The 16,237-nt window shown below is 41.6% G+C and overlaps 2 protein-coding genes across 6 annotated transcripts in view; one reads left to right on the forward strand and one right to left on the reverse strand.

Annotated features, from left to right (window-relative positions):
- Positions 1-596: 596 nt before the first annotated feature.
- On the forward strand, positions 597-6,253 carry LOC116719833 (nuclear distribution protein nudE homolog 1-B). 2 transcript variants are annotated; one of them, XM_032562564.1, is made up of 9 exons: positions 597-742; positions 1,035-1,125; positions 1,194-1,347; positions 1,804-1,952; positions 2,334-2,470; positions 2,981-3,157; positions 3,241-3,326; positions 3,403-3,557; positions 3,654-6,253. In XM_032562564.1, the coding sequence occupies exons 2-9, from the start codon at positions 1,040-1,042 to the stop codon at positions 3,745-3,747; spliced, it is 1,038 nt and encodes a 345-aa protein (XP_032418455.1). In that variant the 5' UTR covers positions 597-742; positions 1,035-1,039; the 3' UTR covers positions 3,748-6,253. The 2 variants fall into 2 exon arrangements, with proteins under 2 accessions (XP_032418455.1, XP_032418456.1); XM_032562565.1 differs by having other exon boundaries at positions 1,038-1,125.
- Positions 6,254-6,975: 722 nt separating this feature from the next.
- LOC116719831 (myosin-11) overlaps positions 6,976-16,237 on the reverse strand; it is a 31,367-nt gene continuing 22,105 nt past the window's right edge. For 3 of the 4 annotated variants that reach the window (XM_032562562.1, XM_032562560.1, XM_032562561.1), the window contains 21 exons: positions 15,616-15,747; positions 15,245-15,451; positions 15,023-15,160; positions 14,817-14,940; positions 14,550-14,721; positions 13,672-13,884; positions 13,412-13,556; positions 13,127-13,333; positions 12,922-13,026; positions 12,668-12,820; positions 12,306-12,554; positions 11,957-12,169; positions 11,660-11,872; positions 11,414-11,575; positions 10,976-11,104; positions 10,800-10,888; positions 10,587-10,710; positions 10,291-10,499; positions 9,950-10,058; positions 9,294-9,466; positions 6,976-7,949 (listed from right to left, as the gene is read on the reverse strand). In XM_032562562.1, the coding sequence (XP_032418453.1) occupies positions 7,820-7,949; positions 9,294-9,466; positions 9,950-10,058; positions 10,291-10,499; positions 10,587-10,710; positions 10,800-10,888; positions 10,976-11,104; positions 11,414-11,575; positions 11,660-11,872; positions 11,957-12,169; positions 12,306-12,554; positions 12,668-12,820; positions 12,922-13,026; positions 13,127-13,333; positions 13,412-13,556; positions 13,672-13,884; positions 14,550-14,721; positions 14,817-14,940; positions 15,023-15,160; positions 15,245-15,451; positions 15,616-15,747 (3,396 nt within the window). In that variant the 3' untranslated portion in view covers positions 6,976-7,819. Of the gene's footprint in view, positions 7,950-8,418; positions 8,452-9,293; positions 9,467-9,949; positions 10,059-10,290; positions 10,500-10,586; positions 10,711-10,799; positions 10,889-10,975; positions 11,105-11,413; positions 11,576-11,659; positions 11,873-11,956; positions 12,170-12,305; positions 12,555-12,667; positions 12,821-12,921; positions 13,027-13,126; positions 13,334-13,411; positions 13,557-13,671; positions 13,885-14,549; positions 14,722-14,816; positions 14,941-15,022; positions 15,161-15,244; positions 15,452-15,615; positions 15,748-16,237 lie in introns of all 4 variants that reach the window. The other variant, XM_032562563.1, reaches the window with a different exon arrangement.

The following is a 16,237-nucleotide window of genomic DNA, read 5'->3' on the forward strand; positions in this document are numbered from 1 at the left end:
AAGATATCTATAATTTAGTTTTCACTAGTCAAAACTACATTTCTCCTATCCAAAAATAAATGTAAGATATCTTGAATTATGTTGTCATTCGAGATATCTTTAGTTAGAATTATGACTAGTCAAAACTAAAATCGAGATATCTTGAATTTACTTTATGACTAGTCATAATTTAATTGTAGATATCTGAAATGTGTATTTCAGATAGTCAATAATTCATTGTGGATATCTTGAATTGAAGTCTCCATACAACTCAATGGTAAATCTGACATCATTTCGACTAGTCAGAATATAATTAGAGATATCTCAAATAGGTATTTTGTCTAGTCAAAATATAATTAGAGATATCTTAAATTGCTAAAACCTCTAGTCATAAAACAATTTGAGATATCTGGAATGTAATTACGGATAGTCAGACGAAACCGAATTCATGTTAAAACGGCTTGCTATACTTGCCATACATGTTTGAATTCAACAACCAGTCTGATAGCAGGCATCACTCATGACGATTCGAGGAGCGTTGTCGTAAACTAATATGATTGGTTAATGTCAACTCTACGTCACTTGCGGCGTCCAATAGCCTCTAAATGTTAAACGTTTGTTTGTATTTGATTGGAGAGCTCGGTGCTGCGCTAACGTAAATGGAGATTAGTTAATGCGAGTCTAGAATCCTTTACAGTCTGATTCTCACATCGATAAATAGTTTCTTATGTGTAGTATGTGTTGATTTTCCAGTCGTAAACAGGTGAGTCTGGACTGTTTGGGCTTAGCATAGCGATGTGATCGCATAATATATTTTGTTCATTAAGCTATCACGATTAGCTCCAGGTAGCTAAACGCTAATACTGTGCATTCTTCAACTCCATTTGTAATTATTCCTCTATAAAGTCATAACTAAGTACAGAAAATACAACTCTAATGTTGCTCTTTGACTACTGTGACAACGTTCACATTGCTTCCGGTATCTAACCATGTTAGCATGTGCTAACGGGCGACCTTAAAGGCTGAAATTTCCCTGCATTTCATTATTAATCCAGCAGTCATGGTAGAGCCAACGGCACACTCATTTCCGTCTCTGAAAGAGGAGCTGGAATACTGGAAAGAACAAGCACACAAACACCAGCAAAGGTAACCACCCAGCAGTGTACGATGTTTCCAGGTGTTCTGGGTGAAGTTGAACACATTTTCGTCACCAGGGCGGATGAGGCTCAGGAAGAGCTGCAGGAATTCCAGCAGATGAGTCGAGACTATGAGGCAGAGCTGGAAACGGAGTTAAAGCAGTGTGAAGGTCGGAACAAAGAACTGCTGCTGGATAATAACAGGCTCCGTATGGAACTAGAAAGCATAAAGGTACATAAACAGACCAGACTATTGTTAATGACTACACTGCAAAAGAAATGACAGAGAATTTGTCCTCACAAATTTTATTCAAAATACAGACCAGATATGAAATAGCTACTTTTTGCTTTTCATACAGCACTTTGCGAGTCTCCATTACAACAGAGTCTTTAGTGTTTTTACTGAGTTATCGCTACAAACCAACACAACGTAGTGCAAAAATGCAAAGTGGAAGAAAATGATTATTCAGGTGGACTAAATACATGTTTTAAACGCTATCTGTAAAAAAAAAAAAAAAAAATCACTTGAAAGCCAAATAAAATATGCTGATTAATGACTGTAATGCCAAAAAATTGTGGAAAAGTTCAAGGTTATGAATGCCTTTGCAGTTCATTGTAACAGAGGAACTGAAGGAGAAAGTTTTAAGGTTAATTTTTAGGTTATGATTTTTCTGTATGCCATCTGTAGGAGAAATTCGACGCCCAGCATTCAGAGGCCTTCAGGCACATCTCAACACTGGAGGACGATCTGGCCGAGACCAGGGCGGTCAGAGACCATCTGCAGAAGTATATCAGGGAACTAGAACAGTCCAATGATGATCTAGAGAGGACTAAAAGGTCAGTGTTTTGGTAATTACTGTACTAATTTAGTTGAACCTTCTAATCAAACATCTTAAAAAGATTTTTCTTGTGTAATGGTATGTAGTTATTCTGTTTTCTTGCTCTTTTTTTGTTTTTTAATGCTTTATTCTAGTTTGATCACTTGTTTAAAGATTAAATATCAGTTTTCTGGTATAAATAGAGAGGAAAAGGAACAGCGTTTGGGCTCATGTATCACAGATGAATTATTAGCACAGGTCAGGAGCTGTTGCTTAAAATAGGTGCTGCAGAGAAACATTTTCTTGCTTTCTACCACTTAGAGCAAGTACAGCATTGTACAAAATATGCTAATTGTCAGCGGTGAAGCTGACTTATTTTAAATTGCAAACTCTGTCACAGGGCTACCATCATGTCTCTGGAGGACTTTGAGCAGCGCATGAACCAGGTCATCGAGAGGAACGCTTTTCTGGAAAGCGAGCTGGACGAGAAGGAGAACCTGCTGGAGTCTGTTCAGAGACTTAAGGATGAAGCCAGAGGTATGCAGACTCCTAGCCTGGTAAAAACCGTCCGCTTGTCCTACGCTATTTGCTTCCTACAGAGGGTCTGGGCTCTCAACTGTTGAGAAACGGTTGTGTGGACTCTCTTCAAGTTTTAAATTTCACCCAGTTGCTAACGTTTGAGCAGAATTGCACAGGAAGTCAACGGCCAGGCTAGCAGACTCATAGCGCTGGAGTCGGTTTTAACCTCTTATGTTCTACATGATTTGACAGCTGGCACCAAACAAGGATCTATTTATGCAACAGAAAATTAGGAGCCAAATGCAGGCCCAGCACTGCTTTAGCCATGCTCAAGATCTTCTTTTAAAGAAATCTGTTGTCAGTTTATTCTCAGCTACTTCATTTATAGTCAGGAAGCTCTGTTTGTACCACATATATTTTAAAGGGGATTTTTTTTTTTTTTTAGGTTAAGATGCTGTACGGATGAACATCTGAAATATTCAAAAATGAATGACTTGTACAGACACTGACTGACTTTGTTTGTGTCAGACCTCCGCCATGAGCTGGCTGTCCGTCAGAAGGAGAGACGGCCGTCCAGCAGCCTGGGCAAAGACTCAGACCGCTCAGAAATGCTATGCTCCTCTCCACCCAATCTGTCCATTCCCATCACGCCCTCCAAACCTGTGGGCTCGTACGTGACGCCCCCTGCCTCCAGCATCCGCAGGGGTAATAAGACATTCACAACTACGAGCTAGGACCAAATGATTCAGGTTCTTACTCTAAGCTCAACAGCTACTTTTATTTTCCAGGAGACGGTCTAACAGGAACCCCTTTGACTACATCTGCTAGAATATCTGCACTGAACATTGTCGGGGAGCTGCTGAGAAAAGTTGGGGTAAGATTGGACCTTCTTGGATTCTTCTTGTTCCTGGGTTTGCATTTTTAATTTGACTTTGTATAATCGCTGTCAGAATTTGGAGTCGAAGCTTGCATCCTGTCGAGACTTTGTCTACGAGACGTCCTCCAACAGACCGGCGCTCCCCGTCGGCCCCTGCAGTCCTTCAGGTTTAGACGCGGGTCCTGAGGTCCAGGCCAGCAGCTTCAGCCCTCCTCCTCAGTACGACAGGTTAGAAAGACGATGGACAGGAGGAACTCTATGTGAACCAAGCCTTGTTCTCCTCGTGTGACGAGTTCTCATGATCCAGTTTGGCTTGTCTTTCAGTCTGGTGAAGCGGTTAGAGTTCGGACCGGCTCCTCCCAGAGTGGTATCCCACAGTCCCCAGTCTCCACAGGGAGGGGTCAAGATCCTGCTGTAACATGGTTCTACAGAACCCTGTACTCTGAGCTCGGCTTGTCTGCCCTAGTTGAACAGAGGGAGCTCCGTTCTCAGATTAGGAGAAAGCAGAGCGACTCCGCCCATCAGCTGATGGACTCCTGCTGCCTTAGGCTCAACATATAACCACAGAAAGCTGCTCCACGTTCTTAACGAGCCCACCGCTCATCTCTTCCACTCTACTGTATCTACGCTGCAGTCTGCGTCGACGCTTTCTGTGATGGATCAAAGCACACCTGACTGACTTAGTGAAGCCGCTGCGCCTGCCTGTATCGATATATCGATCGCGACCTATGCGGGGGGAAAGAGCGACGGCAATTACAGCCGTCTGGGAGATGAGCCTGGAACACGGACCAAGAACTTGAACTTGGATTTTAGCTAATGTGTTTCTGACCAAACTGAAGCTGTGATTAAACATAAATGGATATAAATCCATTGGGTTGGGTTTTTATTTTTTAAAATAAGTTAAAATATCTATCCTTCATATTTAATCTGGTTTATCCCAACCTGCTTCCATTTCATACCCATAAAACCATTAGTGTATCACTTTTTTTTTATTGAATTAAACACAAGTAGTCACTTAAACGCTCAAATGACACGTTTTTTTTTTTTGAAGACCTTAGATTGCACCCTCTATTGATTTGTGATCACAAATCAATGGAATCAAAAAGCCCCAGAGTAACCTTCTTCCAGTAGATTATAAGCATTAGTCACACAGCCTTTCAGCAGATGATAGCATCTACCATTAATATTGTGACGTTAATGACCAAAAAATATGAAAAGGTAAGGGTAGCAGCAATTGAAGTATTATAAAATCATTTTATTTTGATGCATTTCTTTTAAATTTTGTCTGCCACTGTTTTCAGTAAAATGTAAGGCAATAATTGAGAGGATGTCTGACGTTCTCACAGGCAACAACAATTCATGATATTGACTCAAGACTTCAAGGTATGATATAAATATATTTACTACAGTTCTGTTGGCTGGAAATTTTTCCTAACAAGATACATTTTTTTTTAAACTAGGGAGAAGTGTATGCAGCTCTTTTCAGCCAGCTGGTTGGCAGTACTTCTAACACTTAACCCCCACCCCCACAAACTTTTAACCCTTTACTGCCCAGATTTATTTGCAAATATATAAAGGCACAAATTGTTTTGCAGTCAAGCAGATGTTTATCAGGTGTGATGAATTCAAGAGATATAAATGTAGGCATCTAGTTTGAAAACTAGCAGAATTTGGTAGAATTTGTTAAAGTGGCTTCAGTGAGTGTTGAATGAGCATCGACAGGCAGTAGTGGAATATTATTTCCAACATTGCTAGATGTAGTTTGAAGCAGCTGCAATAGTGTATAAGGTGGTGGTGCTTAGTATGGATCAGTTTCTATTAAGGTCTGCAAAGGTTTTAAAAACATGTGTTATGAGAACGCATAAATCTTATTTCATCGTTCCTGTGGTTTAAAATCCCTTTAATCGCACGTCTGAGAAAGTGAGTTTTTTTTCCCCATCTGTAACAGTGCCCCTCCTCCAACTATTGCTGCACATTGCTGGTCAGGATGCTGAAAAAAAGGCGTGTGTTTTTCTCATACTTCCAGAAAAGACCAATTTGACTGGTATTTTTTCCAAACAGCCAAAAATCAAAACATAAGGATATTAAGTATAATTCATAATCACTGTCGGTAATGTCAACTTCTTCCTGTCAGTGTGCCGACTCCTTTCATTACTTTGTCTTTTAATGTGAGAAAAAATATTGAGCTTCTGACAGATGCAATTGATCATCTTGCAGATTTATGCATTTCTGCAAAATCTATGCCGTTACAGATTTTCAGGCAATTATAGCGTTTAACTTGGCACCCATGCACTTCTGAATGTACAGATCTTTTGAGCATTGAGAGTTATGTTTAGGGGGAGAAAAAAAGTACAGTATTTTAAATTTTAAGATGAACACGGTTTATGAGATTGTGTTATGTAGAGCAAATATTTGACATTGTATTTTTAATGTGATAGTGTACAAGGAAACTTGCCTGTAAACTGAAAAATCTTGGTTTTCGATCTCATCTCATGTTTGTTCATACGTTGCTTTTTGTATGCATTTTTTTGTTTAATAAAGGAGGCAGATCTGATTGGGATTTAAGCTGTAACAAAACTATAGATCACAGGAGTCAAACTCCAGTCCTCGAGGGCCGCTGTCCTGCAACCTTTAGATGTGCCTCTGCTGCACCACACCTGAATAGAATAATTAGGTCATTAAGGCTCTGGAGAACTGATCTACACAAGGAGGAGGTGATTAAGCTATTTCATTCCAGTGTTTTGTTACCTGTGGCACATCTAAAAACTGCAGGACAGCGGCCCTAGAGGACTGGAGTTTGACACACCTGCTATAGATGATGCCTGAATGTAGTTACTGCAACTGAAAGGAAATTCTCAAACGTTTAGTTTTCGGTCCAACAGTTCTGCTCTGTTCAAGTAACAAAATAAAGATTCTTACATACACCATCAGCTTCTTCATTATCGAAAAGTGTATACAAAGCTTACCTGGAAAACAGAGTATTTCACACTTAAGGATATTAGTTTGTACAGTGGGAGCATAAATCAGGCAACGTAGAACCACTTAAGTCAAATGCCAGGTTATGTTTTTCTTAAGTTGAGTTTTAGTTTATTTAGATTTCACATAGCTCTTTATAGAATAGAATATACTTTATTGATCCCCAAAGGGAAATTGCTTTGTTGAAAGCTACTCCATCTTAGGTAATAAATACCAAGTTTGTAAAATATATATATACCTAAAAGTGATGAGTTCAAAATGACTAGATATAAACAAATAACTTAACTTGCATAAGCTCAATGACCAAATGACCTTATTGCATAAGAACTGACATGATGGAAGAAGTCTCATTCCACTGCTGGTTTATTTCACCAACTAGTATTTTGTCATCAATATTAAAGGAATTTACTTGAAACAAGCTCCTATTGCTTGCAAGTTAACTTTGTGCTAAGGTATTTGCACTTGAAGCAAAACCTTAAACACTAAAATAAGATTTTGTGTTTTTGCAGTGTTGTGTTCGCCAGCGACTTGCTAATGACCCAGTCATTATAAATAATAATCAGGGAAACGTCTCAAACTGTCCCTGACGGATTAGACTTGCCCACGTTCATATTTCATTCAGCCTGCTTACAGTTGCCTTGTTAAGTTGAAGGATAAGGTGTTAAAAAAATAAAACAGAGGTTTTTTTTTAGCTCTTTATTTTGTGCAAGTGGTTCAACAATTAAAGAATACAACAAAGTGTCATGTAAACAATAGCTGATTATATCGAATGAGACTTAATTAGTTTAAATGTGACTGGAGGAGAATTGTAGAGCATCTACATGTAAATTTGAACAAATAGAAAATAAAAATGTGCCCAGTGCCATATAAACATGTGGTTCATGATTGATTTAATAGGAGATAAACCTCGTCTGTCCTCTAGTGAGCAGAATCATGAGCACAACAGAGCACAGAAAAGGTGCACATAATGTCAAAAAGTGGCTTTAAAAACTCTGGGTTAAATATTTGATGGGATATAAATGTCAGCACTGACTGGACGCAGAAAGACTAAACTCTGCCCATCCAATCTGAACCCATTTCAGTGCTGCTGGAACAGTAACAGCAGTCACAGGCAACAGGACGACAGGAGTTACACGCCTGCTTTAGATTTTAAAGTGGGTGTCGATAAAAAGGCATTTCTGTGTACAAAACATTACGAGTAGGAATCAGACATTCAGTGCAGTACAAAAAAACAACAAAAAAACTCCCCAAAAAGCCCCCCAAAAAACAGTGTTTGTTAGAAACAGCAAATCACAACAACGGAGCCACGTGAACAACTCCTCTTTGTGAATATCAAGTCCTTCTGAACGTGTGTGTGCACTTCAAAAGAATACGCTGTTAACTACTAGAAATAAGATAAATGAAAATATATATTTAGAAGTGTCACGAAGGATAGCGAAGCAGGCTTTTGACATTATCTTGTTGGAGACAGCCATTGGCCCTGAACTTTTATGTCTGGTTTTCCAAAGTCCTTCCTATTCTAAGGACTTTGTTCCATTGAAGTCGTTTTGGGAGTCTCCGTCCTCCTCCGAGGCGTCCTCCATCACTCTCCGGCCTCCGCCCATACGGCGCGGTGCGCTGCTGAAGGACGGCTCGTTTCCACGCCTAAAACGCCACAGAGAGACGTGTACGCACGAAGAAGACACACAAACATACGGTCACATTGAGAGCAGCGATGCCGTCAGCTGGTTAGGCGTTGTGTAAAACCCAGGCAGGTGTTGCACACTGCAGGGAGGGTCAATGAAACGCAGAACGTACAGGTTGTGCTTCGGTTACTGCTAAAGCACGCTGGTAATCGTAACTCATTTAACTCCTTGCTCAGGAAAATGAGTTTGGTTTATGACAATTAAACCAAGCACCGAGAGAAAGATGGCCACCAGAAAACAGAATTAAGGAGAACTCAATGGTGAAATTCCAAATTTGAGGATTTTTCCTATTAATTAAAAGAATAATGAGCCATATTTCTCTCAGTTAGGCTCAATGGAAGAAATAAGAGCATTTAGAGAGAGCATGGAGGATGAAAAGATTGTAAATGAATGAGTAACGGTGATGGGGAAACTTAATGCAGAGGTACCTGCGGTGTCACTCCTTAGGCTCAGGGTTGCCTCTGCAATAGAGAGGGACAGGATTGTTTTGCTTCGACTCGGCAAATGTAAACATCTTTCACGGATTTAAATGCCCTGGAATAGTTTTGTAGTGGAGAGTCACTCTTTGGTCAAACTGAACAATTTTCAATCTCAATTAAATCCAAGGACTCTGTTGAAAGCATTGTTCAAGAAAGTACACAGCTTTTTCAAAACTTTTAATCACTAAAAATAGTTTTTTATGTCCACTGTTTTATAGATTCATACTTTTTAGGAAGTTTGCCATTACCTGGAAGACTAAATGAAAGTGCATCAAGTTTCAGACCCTTTGAACATTGAAATTTTTTCATCTTACTACCACAAATTGAAATGTCTTTTTAGGAGATTGTATATCCTAAAGAAGCACATAACTATAAAGTTAAAGAAAAATGATGCGCGACTCCAACAGAGAATCTTTAGCAATGATTGACAACGATACTCTTCGATTGTTCAGACCAATCTGACTTTGCAGTCAGTAGGGCCAATTTTTAGAGACATGTCTCTGAGGGGAAGACATTTTTGTCTTCCCCTTACAGGATGCATCTCTGCCAAAAAACATTATTCAACCACAATTTTTTAGGGTTTTATTTGTAGAAATTCTTAAAATTGTGCTGCCTTTTCCTTCCACGTCACAGTTAAGCTCTAGTTTGTGTATTTTCTGAAACCACCAATTTCGATGCATTTGTAGTGCTAGCACTACGACAAACTGTAAAACTAATTCGAGGACTATAAATACATTTTCAATGGCAGAAGGTTGGCCAGCTCCTTTTATTAGTGTTGAGGACAAAATTAATCCATAAATGAGGTCAAAAGAAAACCATCCTACCTGAGTTTGTTCTTGAGGGAGCTGACCTCGCGGCTCATGGCGTCATTGGCCTCAGTGGCTTCATCCAGCTCTCGCTGCAGCTTCCTGCGGGCCGCTGTAGCGCGCTGAGACTCTTCCTCAGACTCCTCCAACTGCCTCTTCAGCTGCTTCATGCGAGTATTTGCCTTCTCTGCCTGATGGATTAACAAAAGTAATATCCTGACGGGGCACGTAGCTTTTTATTTTGAGGTTTTTGCTAGCAAGTATGTGTGTGTGCACAAAGTCATAGCGAAAACATCTCAACAGTTGCAGCAGAGAAGAAATCCTGCTGCCAAAGTGGTGTTTTCTGGCAAAAACTAAAACGACACCCTAAACCTAATAACTGTCAAGCACGGTGGTGGGGGAGTCATAATTTGGGTTTGCTTTGCAACCATGGCAGCTGGGCAAATTTTTCCACCCCCCAAAAAACTTACTTGTACAGTTAAATCTCACCTTTCTGCAAGCTAGTGATTCAAAGAGTATATTTTTGATCATCTGTTAGCTACTAATATTTATGTATGAAAATGTCCTTTTCACCATGACGGCAATGGATACTTCAGGCATCTGTTTGCTTTTTTGCATAAAAAAGCAAACAAAAAGAAATCCTTATTTACTACAGATTGTTTGGGTGTTTTTACCTGATCCTTGTATTGCTCCGATTGTTTCCTTTCATCTTCAAGCTGCATCATCATGTCTTTGAGCTTCTTGTCCTTCTGGCGCATGCCCTTGGCAGACGCCTGCTTATCTCTAAAGTGATTAAAAAAAAAAAAAAAGTTAAAGTGCACTTTTAAACCAAAAAAGTAAAAACAAATAAAATGGTGTACAAAGTGACATTTTAAAAGCAATCAGCTTGCTACTTTGTGTGATTTCAATTCTTGCTGTAACTTAAGAGTTATTTAGGTTTGATCAGTCATAAAATAAGACCAGCAGTCAAAAGGTTATGTTTGAAATTTATACAAGGATTTTATTTGTCCCTAACCTGTTCTCCTGCTCCAGCTGCTCCTCCAGCTGTGCCACCTTGGCCTCCAGGGCAGAGATGGAGGACTTGAACTTGGACTTGACCTGGTTCTCCATCTCCTGCAACTTGGCTTTCAGCTCCTTGTTTTGGCGCTCCATCTGCTGCCGAGCGCTCTCGTTCTTCTGGGAGGTGCTGCGCTCCGTCTGCAGCTCGTTGTTCAGCTGCTCCACCTGATGAAGACACGCATCCAGAGTCAAGGTTCAGGGCTGGCAGTTTCACTTCGCCGTGATCCGAGTGGCTCCTCCGGGTCAGGTCACCTGCTGTGCGCTCTTCCTCAGTCTATCGTTGAGGATTTCCATGTTGCCCTGCTCCTCCTCCAACTCCTCCTCCAACTGGGTTATCTTGGCTTCAAGTCGACGTTTCTCATCTGCCAGTGCGGATCTAAACTCATGGATCATAGTGAGAAAATGTCAAATGTGCGCTCCGTTTACCCCACAGACAAAAGAAAAGCAGAAATCTTTTCCACCCACTTTCCAGAAGAGTTGCTTGCCAGCTCATCAGAAAGTTCGTCTCTCTCGGCCTCCGCCTGCTTCCGGCCTCTTTCGGCTGCAGCCAGTTCCTGGAAACGGATTAGAGGGGCTTCCTGTTACTAAGCATCCTCTGATTGCACAGAGATTTTTACCTTGTTAGGAATCCATCTTATCACCTCCTGCAATTGCATGAGTTCAGCCTCCAGACTCTTGGCCTTCTTCTCGCTCTCCTTCGCTGTGGACAGAACCTCCTCCCTCGCAGCACGAGCGTCGTCCAGCTCCCTCTGGTAGTCCTTCATCTGACCCTGGATGCAGAAACACAGATAAAAACAGGGAGTGACAAGGTATATGTTAACATGATTTGTTCATTTGCATTGTTTACATGGAGCCAGACACTTCTTGTGTTGTAGTAACTACAGATAGTTGTAGCAGTGTAACCAAGCGATAAGTTGTAGGGCTCCTTCTCAGAGTTTATACTGCCAACAACTTGAAAAACCTTTCCTGGTAGAGATAATTTGTGAAAAAAAACAAAAAAACATTATAAATGCACAAATGTATCAAAACCTACCAAGGCACGGGCATCCATCCATGCTCCTTCATCTCCTCACTCTCACCTGGAGCTTGCGGAGCTGCTTGATGGCCTCGTCTCGTCCCTTATTGGCCGTCTCGATCTGTCCCTCCAAGTCCTTCATGTCCGTCTCCAGCTTCTTCTTGGCTGCTGCGGCCTGGGCCCTCTGTTTACGTTCATCTTCCAGCTCGGTCTCCAACTCGCGGACCTGCAGTCGGTGTGGATCATCGTTTACCATCACTGATGAAGTTTCTTTCAACATCGGCTAAAAGGAATCCGTCCCGGTTCTTACCTGTTTGACCAGTTGTCTCTTCTTCTCCTCTCCCATCTCGTCCCGTCCCTGAAGGTCTCGTTCGAACTGGGCCTTCAGCGCCTGCATGTTGACCTCCAGACGCAGCTTGGCGTCTTCAGCTGCCTGCAGCTCGTCCTCCAGCTCCTCCAGCTGGGTCTTCATCTCCTCCACCTGGGCCTCCAGGCCTCGTTTGGACTTCTCCAGCTCGTGAACCTGCCATCAGCACGTTTTCAAATTAACTGGGAGGCTGAAAATCAATTCAAGACCAAAAGCTACTGAGATGTTTTAAGAACTAACATTTTTTCCCACATCATCCTTGGAACTGATCAGGTCTTCCATCTCCACCCTCAGGCCCTTGTTGGCCCGCTCCAGCTCCTCTCTGGCATCCTGGGCCTCCTCCAGGGCCCTCGCCAGCGATAGAGCCTTGGTTTCCTTTTCTCTGGCCTCGGCTTCTGCACGATCCCTCTCATCTGCGTATTTACTGGAGATGCTCTTCTCCTCAGCCAGCATCTGAAGGTCAGAGATGATAAAATCAAGAACTGTATGCACATTTATAACAGCTACATTTCATAAGCATTCAAATTTAAACTGATTTCTGTCTAATTAAAAAATAAATAAATAAATGATTTTTTCTGGTGATATTCACCTGGTCAAACTTCTTCTGCTTCTTCTCCAGGTTGGACACAATCTGTCTCTGGTTGTCCAGGTCCATCAATGTGTCCTCCAGTTCCTGCTGCAGGCGGTTCTTGGTCTTCTCCAGCTTATCGTATGCAGAGGCCTTCTCTTCGAACTGAGTGTTGGCCGCCTCCAGGTCTCTTTGCAGTCGCTTTTTCCCTTCCTCCAGAAGCTCTACGTTACCAGACATCTCTTCCAGCTTCTTCTTCGCATCTGATAACTGTAAAAAAAAACAAAACAAACAAAAACAGTAAAACTATGTTGTTTTACACTCAACTCTGTTTTCTATAGTGATACACTCAAACTGTGGAAAAAGAAAACGTAACTCCTGACCTGGATGTTGAGGGTGGAAACGTGTCGCTCCACGTTCCTCTTGGCCTCTATCTCCTCCTCCAGCTGCTCCTGCAGGCTGTTCTTGTCGTCTTCTGCTTGACGCAACTTTGTAGAGATCTGCAGTTTCTGACGCGTCTCCTCAGCCAGCAGCTCCTGCAGATGCACAGCGGCTCACAAAGTGATTACTTTCATCACAAACTTGCGCCGTTGAAAACATTCACACCGGAAAAAGTTACACATGTTTCAGCACAAACCTGCGTGTCTTGGAGCTGGGAAGAGAGGCTGGTCACATCTTTGCTCAGTTTGATGTTCTTGCCCTCTGCTTCATTCAGTAAGTTTGTAACACTCTCCAGTTCAACCTGCACAGAGAAAATGCTAAATTATTTCTGCACCTCAATACTTTAAAATTCCCACTTTATTTCTGCACTAATGCTTTTAAGAACAAAAAATAAAACTTGCAGTGATCTTAGAGCAGCGCTCTCCCAGCTCAGCCTTCTGCTTCTCGCTGTCGGAGAAGCGCGACTGCAGATCTGCCACCTGACCCTCCAGCTTCTTCCTCTTGTGCTCCCCGTCCTGTTTGGCCTGAGTCAGTGAGCGCACCTCCATGGTTAACTCAGAGGTTTCCTTCTCCAGAGCTTGTTTAGCCTTCTCCAGATTGGACTTCACCTGAGCAGAAGATTGTGACGACATTAGTATCTACTGGGATAAAAAACACAGTGCGTGTGTTTGGCGACCCAGGCGCACTCGTTTGGACTGCTCCAGCTGCTCAGTCAGCTCCTCCACAGCTTGGGTGTGTTTCTGTCGCATTTCCTGTATTTGGGCCTCGTGTGTGCGGTTCTCCTCGTCAATGGCTCTCTTCAGCAGGGTCACCTCTTGCTCTCGTTTGGCTCTGCAGACAGTCAGCGAGGCACAACAGTTTTTATTTATTTTTATTTTTTACAAAGAAAAGCTGTTCTTAACTTTATAAAATTCCTTTAAAGATATTCATGTTCCATATGACCAACCTCAACTCTTGCTGAGTTGCAGTTGTGTCCAGAGTGTCTTCTAGCTCTGATTTGAGCGCCTCCAGCTCCTCGCCGAGGTCGCGCTTGATCTTCTCCGCCTTGTTCCTGGCCGCTCGCTCAGAGTCGAGATCCTCCTGCAGGTCGGAGATGTGACCCTCCAGCTCCCTGATCTTCTTCAGAGCGTTGTTTTTCTGGGCTGTCTCATCTTCTAACCTAAGAGGAATAAAGGGTGTCAACTTGAACTCAAGCAAATATTTGGTTACTTTTGAGATTTGGTTTAATTGTCACATTGCAATTCTAAGTTTCATTTTATGTAAATAAACAACTACGTGCATATTTGTGATGTGGAAAACAAAGGAAAGAATACTTAGAAACATGTTTCGCTTAATGTCCGGTTTATAATATAAACGGTTTATAATTTGCAACAGCAAGAAATGCTACAAGCCTTTTGGGGTACATCTCTGCCAGCTTTGAACATCCAGAGCCTGACATTTTACTCACCACTATTCTCAGAATCAATGAAAAGCATCTCAGAATGTGTCAAAACCTTGAAATCGATATTTAAAGTTAAATTTAGGTCCATCATTCCTTCAATTCTGGCCAGGCAGACTCAATTTATATGCTAAAATACTTCTGAGAGAAATCAACTTAATTTGATCTTATTTAGGACAATCTGAATGAAGGTTGTTGAATTTAAATGAAAGCTAACTTTTTCTGATCCTTAGTAAAAAATGTTTTGAAACAACGTACCATTTTCTTCCACCTCATAAATAGAGCAATAGAATTAGGCACATAAAATCAAGTAGTACTTTATGACAAGAAAAGAAAAATCAGTAAAAATCCCAGGGGTATGAACATTTTGCAAATGAAGGCGTCACCTGGACAATGCGTTCTGTAATTCTTCCTCCTTCTTGGCCAGCTGAGCCTTAAGGTCAGCGATCTGGGCCTGCAGGTCGGCTATTTGCTCTTGTAAGTCATTGGACTCTGCCTCCAACTTTCGCTTTGCCTTATCCAGCTCCTGCCGAGTTTTTTCTTCTTTCTTCAAGCGGACTAGAACGGCAGAAAAGTCAGCTCAGCAATCTCTTTGTTAAACCTTTTTTTTTTTTTTTTTTCACGCTACAAGATCTGGTTTGGATTTGGATTACCTTCCAAATCCGAGATCATGGACTCGTGTTTGTTTTTGAGCTTTGTGAGGTTTTTGGATTTCTCCTCTTCCTCTGCCAGATTGGCACTGAAATCAGCAATTCTTTCCTCCATCAGCTTGCGCTCCTACAAAGCCATCACAAATAAACTCCCTCAGTATGTGACAGCCAGAAATCTGGAATAAATTATTCTGGATTGCAAACCAGACCTTCAGCAGTTTGTTGTTTTGGTCCTCCATAACCAGGATGTCATCCTCCAGCTTTTTTATCTTTCCTTCAGACGTCACTTTCTCCAGCTGCAGCTTTTGACGGGCATCCTCTTCTTCTTCCAAATGCTCCTCCAGTTCCTTTAGGAAAAAACAACCCAGCTATTAGTTTCATCACCTGTCATTATAGACAAATGAGCAGAGAAGTGACCGATCAGATCAGACCTGCATCTGCTGCTGCATCTTCTTCTTGTCCAGAAGCAGTGTCTGAGCACGTTCTTCCTCTTCATCCAGTCTGGCCTCCATCTCATGGAGGATCTCCTCCAACTCCTGCTTCTTCGCTGCCAGGCGGACCCTCATCTCCTCTGCCTCTGCGTACAGCTCGGTCTCAGCCTGGAGCTGCTCCTGCAGGGCGTTCCGCTCCTCTACAATCTGTATGGCACAGAGTCAAATAGTCATTTCTTCTTTATGTTTGCTTTCTTTTGTAAATTTAAATAAGAAAAGACAGGCTTAAGCGAGCTGGAAATAATAAATATCTAGCAGAAAGGTCTGGAAAACAGATTGTAAACCATGTGATTGCTTGTGTCTTCCTTTACCTGAGTGTGTTTCAGGGTGATTTCTTTTAGCTCTGATTCAAACTTGGTTGCCACCTCTTTGGCTCTGTTCAGCTCATCCTCCTTTAGACTCATCTCCTCCTCTTGGCGGGTCACTTGCAGCAGAGGCTTGACCTGTAAATAGCAAACGTTAGGAAAATATTTTTAAACTGATGTTAAATTTCAAGTTGCTTAAATCATTTATCCAGTTATTTCTGGGTAAATTAAAACAAATGTGTGTTGTGCACAAAAGTGCTTAAATGAGCATGTTTGTAAGTGACAATGTTTGGTAATTTAACTTAAGGTTTATTTTAAATGATAAGCTTGAACCTAATGCATATCTGTACAAAATATCAATGATGGCTCTATAATCTTTTGTTTATTCAAAATCAGGTTTTGAGGGCAGCTGGTCCAGGAGGGAAACCCAGATATGACCAAATCTCTAATTCTTAGCCCAGTCACTCGCCGGAAGAAGCTAATTTCAGCTGCTTTTGTTTGTCATCTGTCCATAGTGATCCTGTCTCATTACCACAGGTGAGGGTCATAATGTAGGCAGATCGCTTAGCTTATTGGCTCGATGCAACATCAAGAAAATTAGGCTAACGTCAACCTTTTCATGCAGCAT

Source organism: Xiphophorus hellerii, chromosome 5 (assembly GCF_003331165.1).
Source record: "Xiphophorus hellerii strain 12219 chromosome 5, Xiphophorus_hellerii-4.1, whole genome shotgun sequence".
NCBI lineage: Eukaryota > Metazoa > Chordata > Actinopteri > Cyprinodontiformes > Poeciliidae > Xiphophorus > Xiphophorus hellerii.

Excerpts from the sequence above, each read along its gene's own strand:
- LOC116719833 (XM_032562564.1), top strand. The coding sequence starts at position 1,040 with ATGGTAGAGCCAACGGCACACTCATTTCCGTCTCTGAAAGAGGAGCTG. Across the intron at positions 1,953-2,333 it reads GATCTAGAGAGGACTAAAAG|GGCTACCATCATGTCTCTGG; the intron begins GTCAGTGTTTTG and ends ACTCTGTCACAG. Across the intron at positions 3,558-3,653 it reads CCTCCTCCTCAGTACGACAG|TCTGGTGAAGCGGTTAGAGT; the intron begins GTTAGAAAGACG and ends CTTGTCTTTCAG.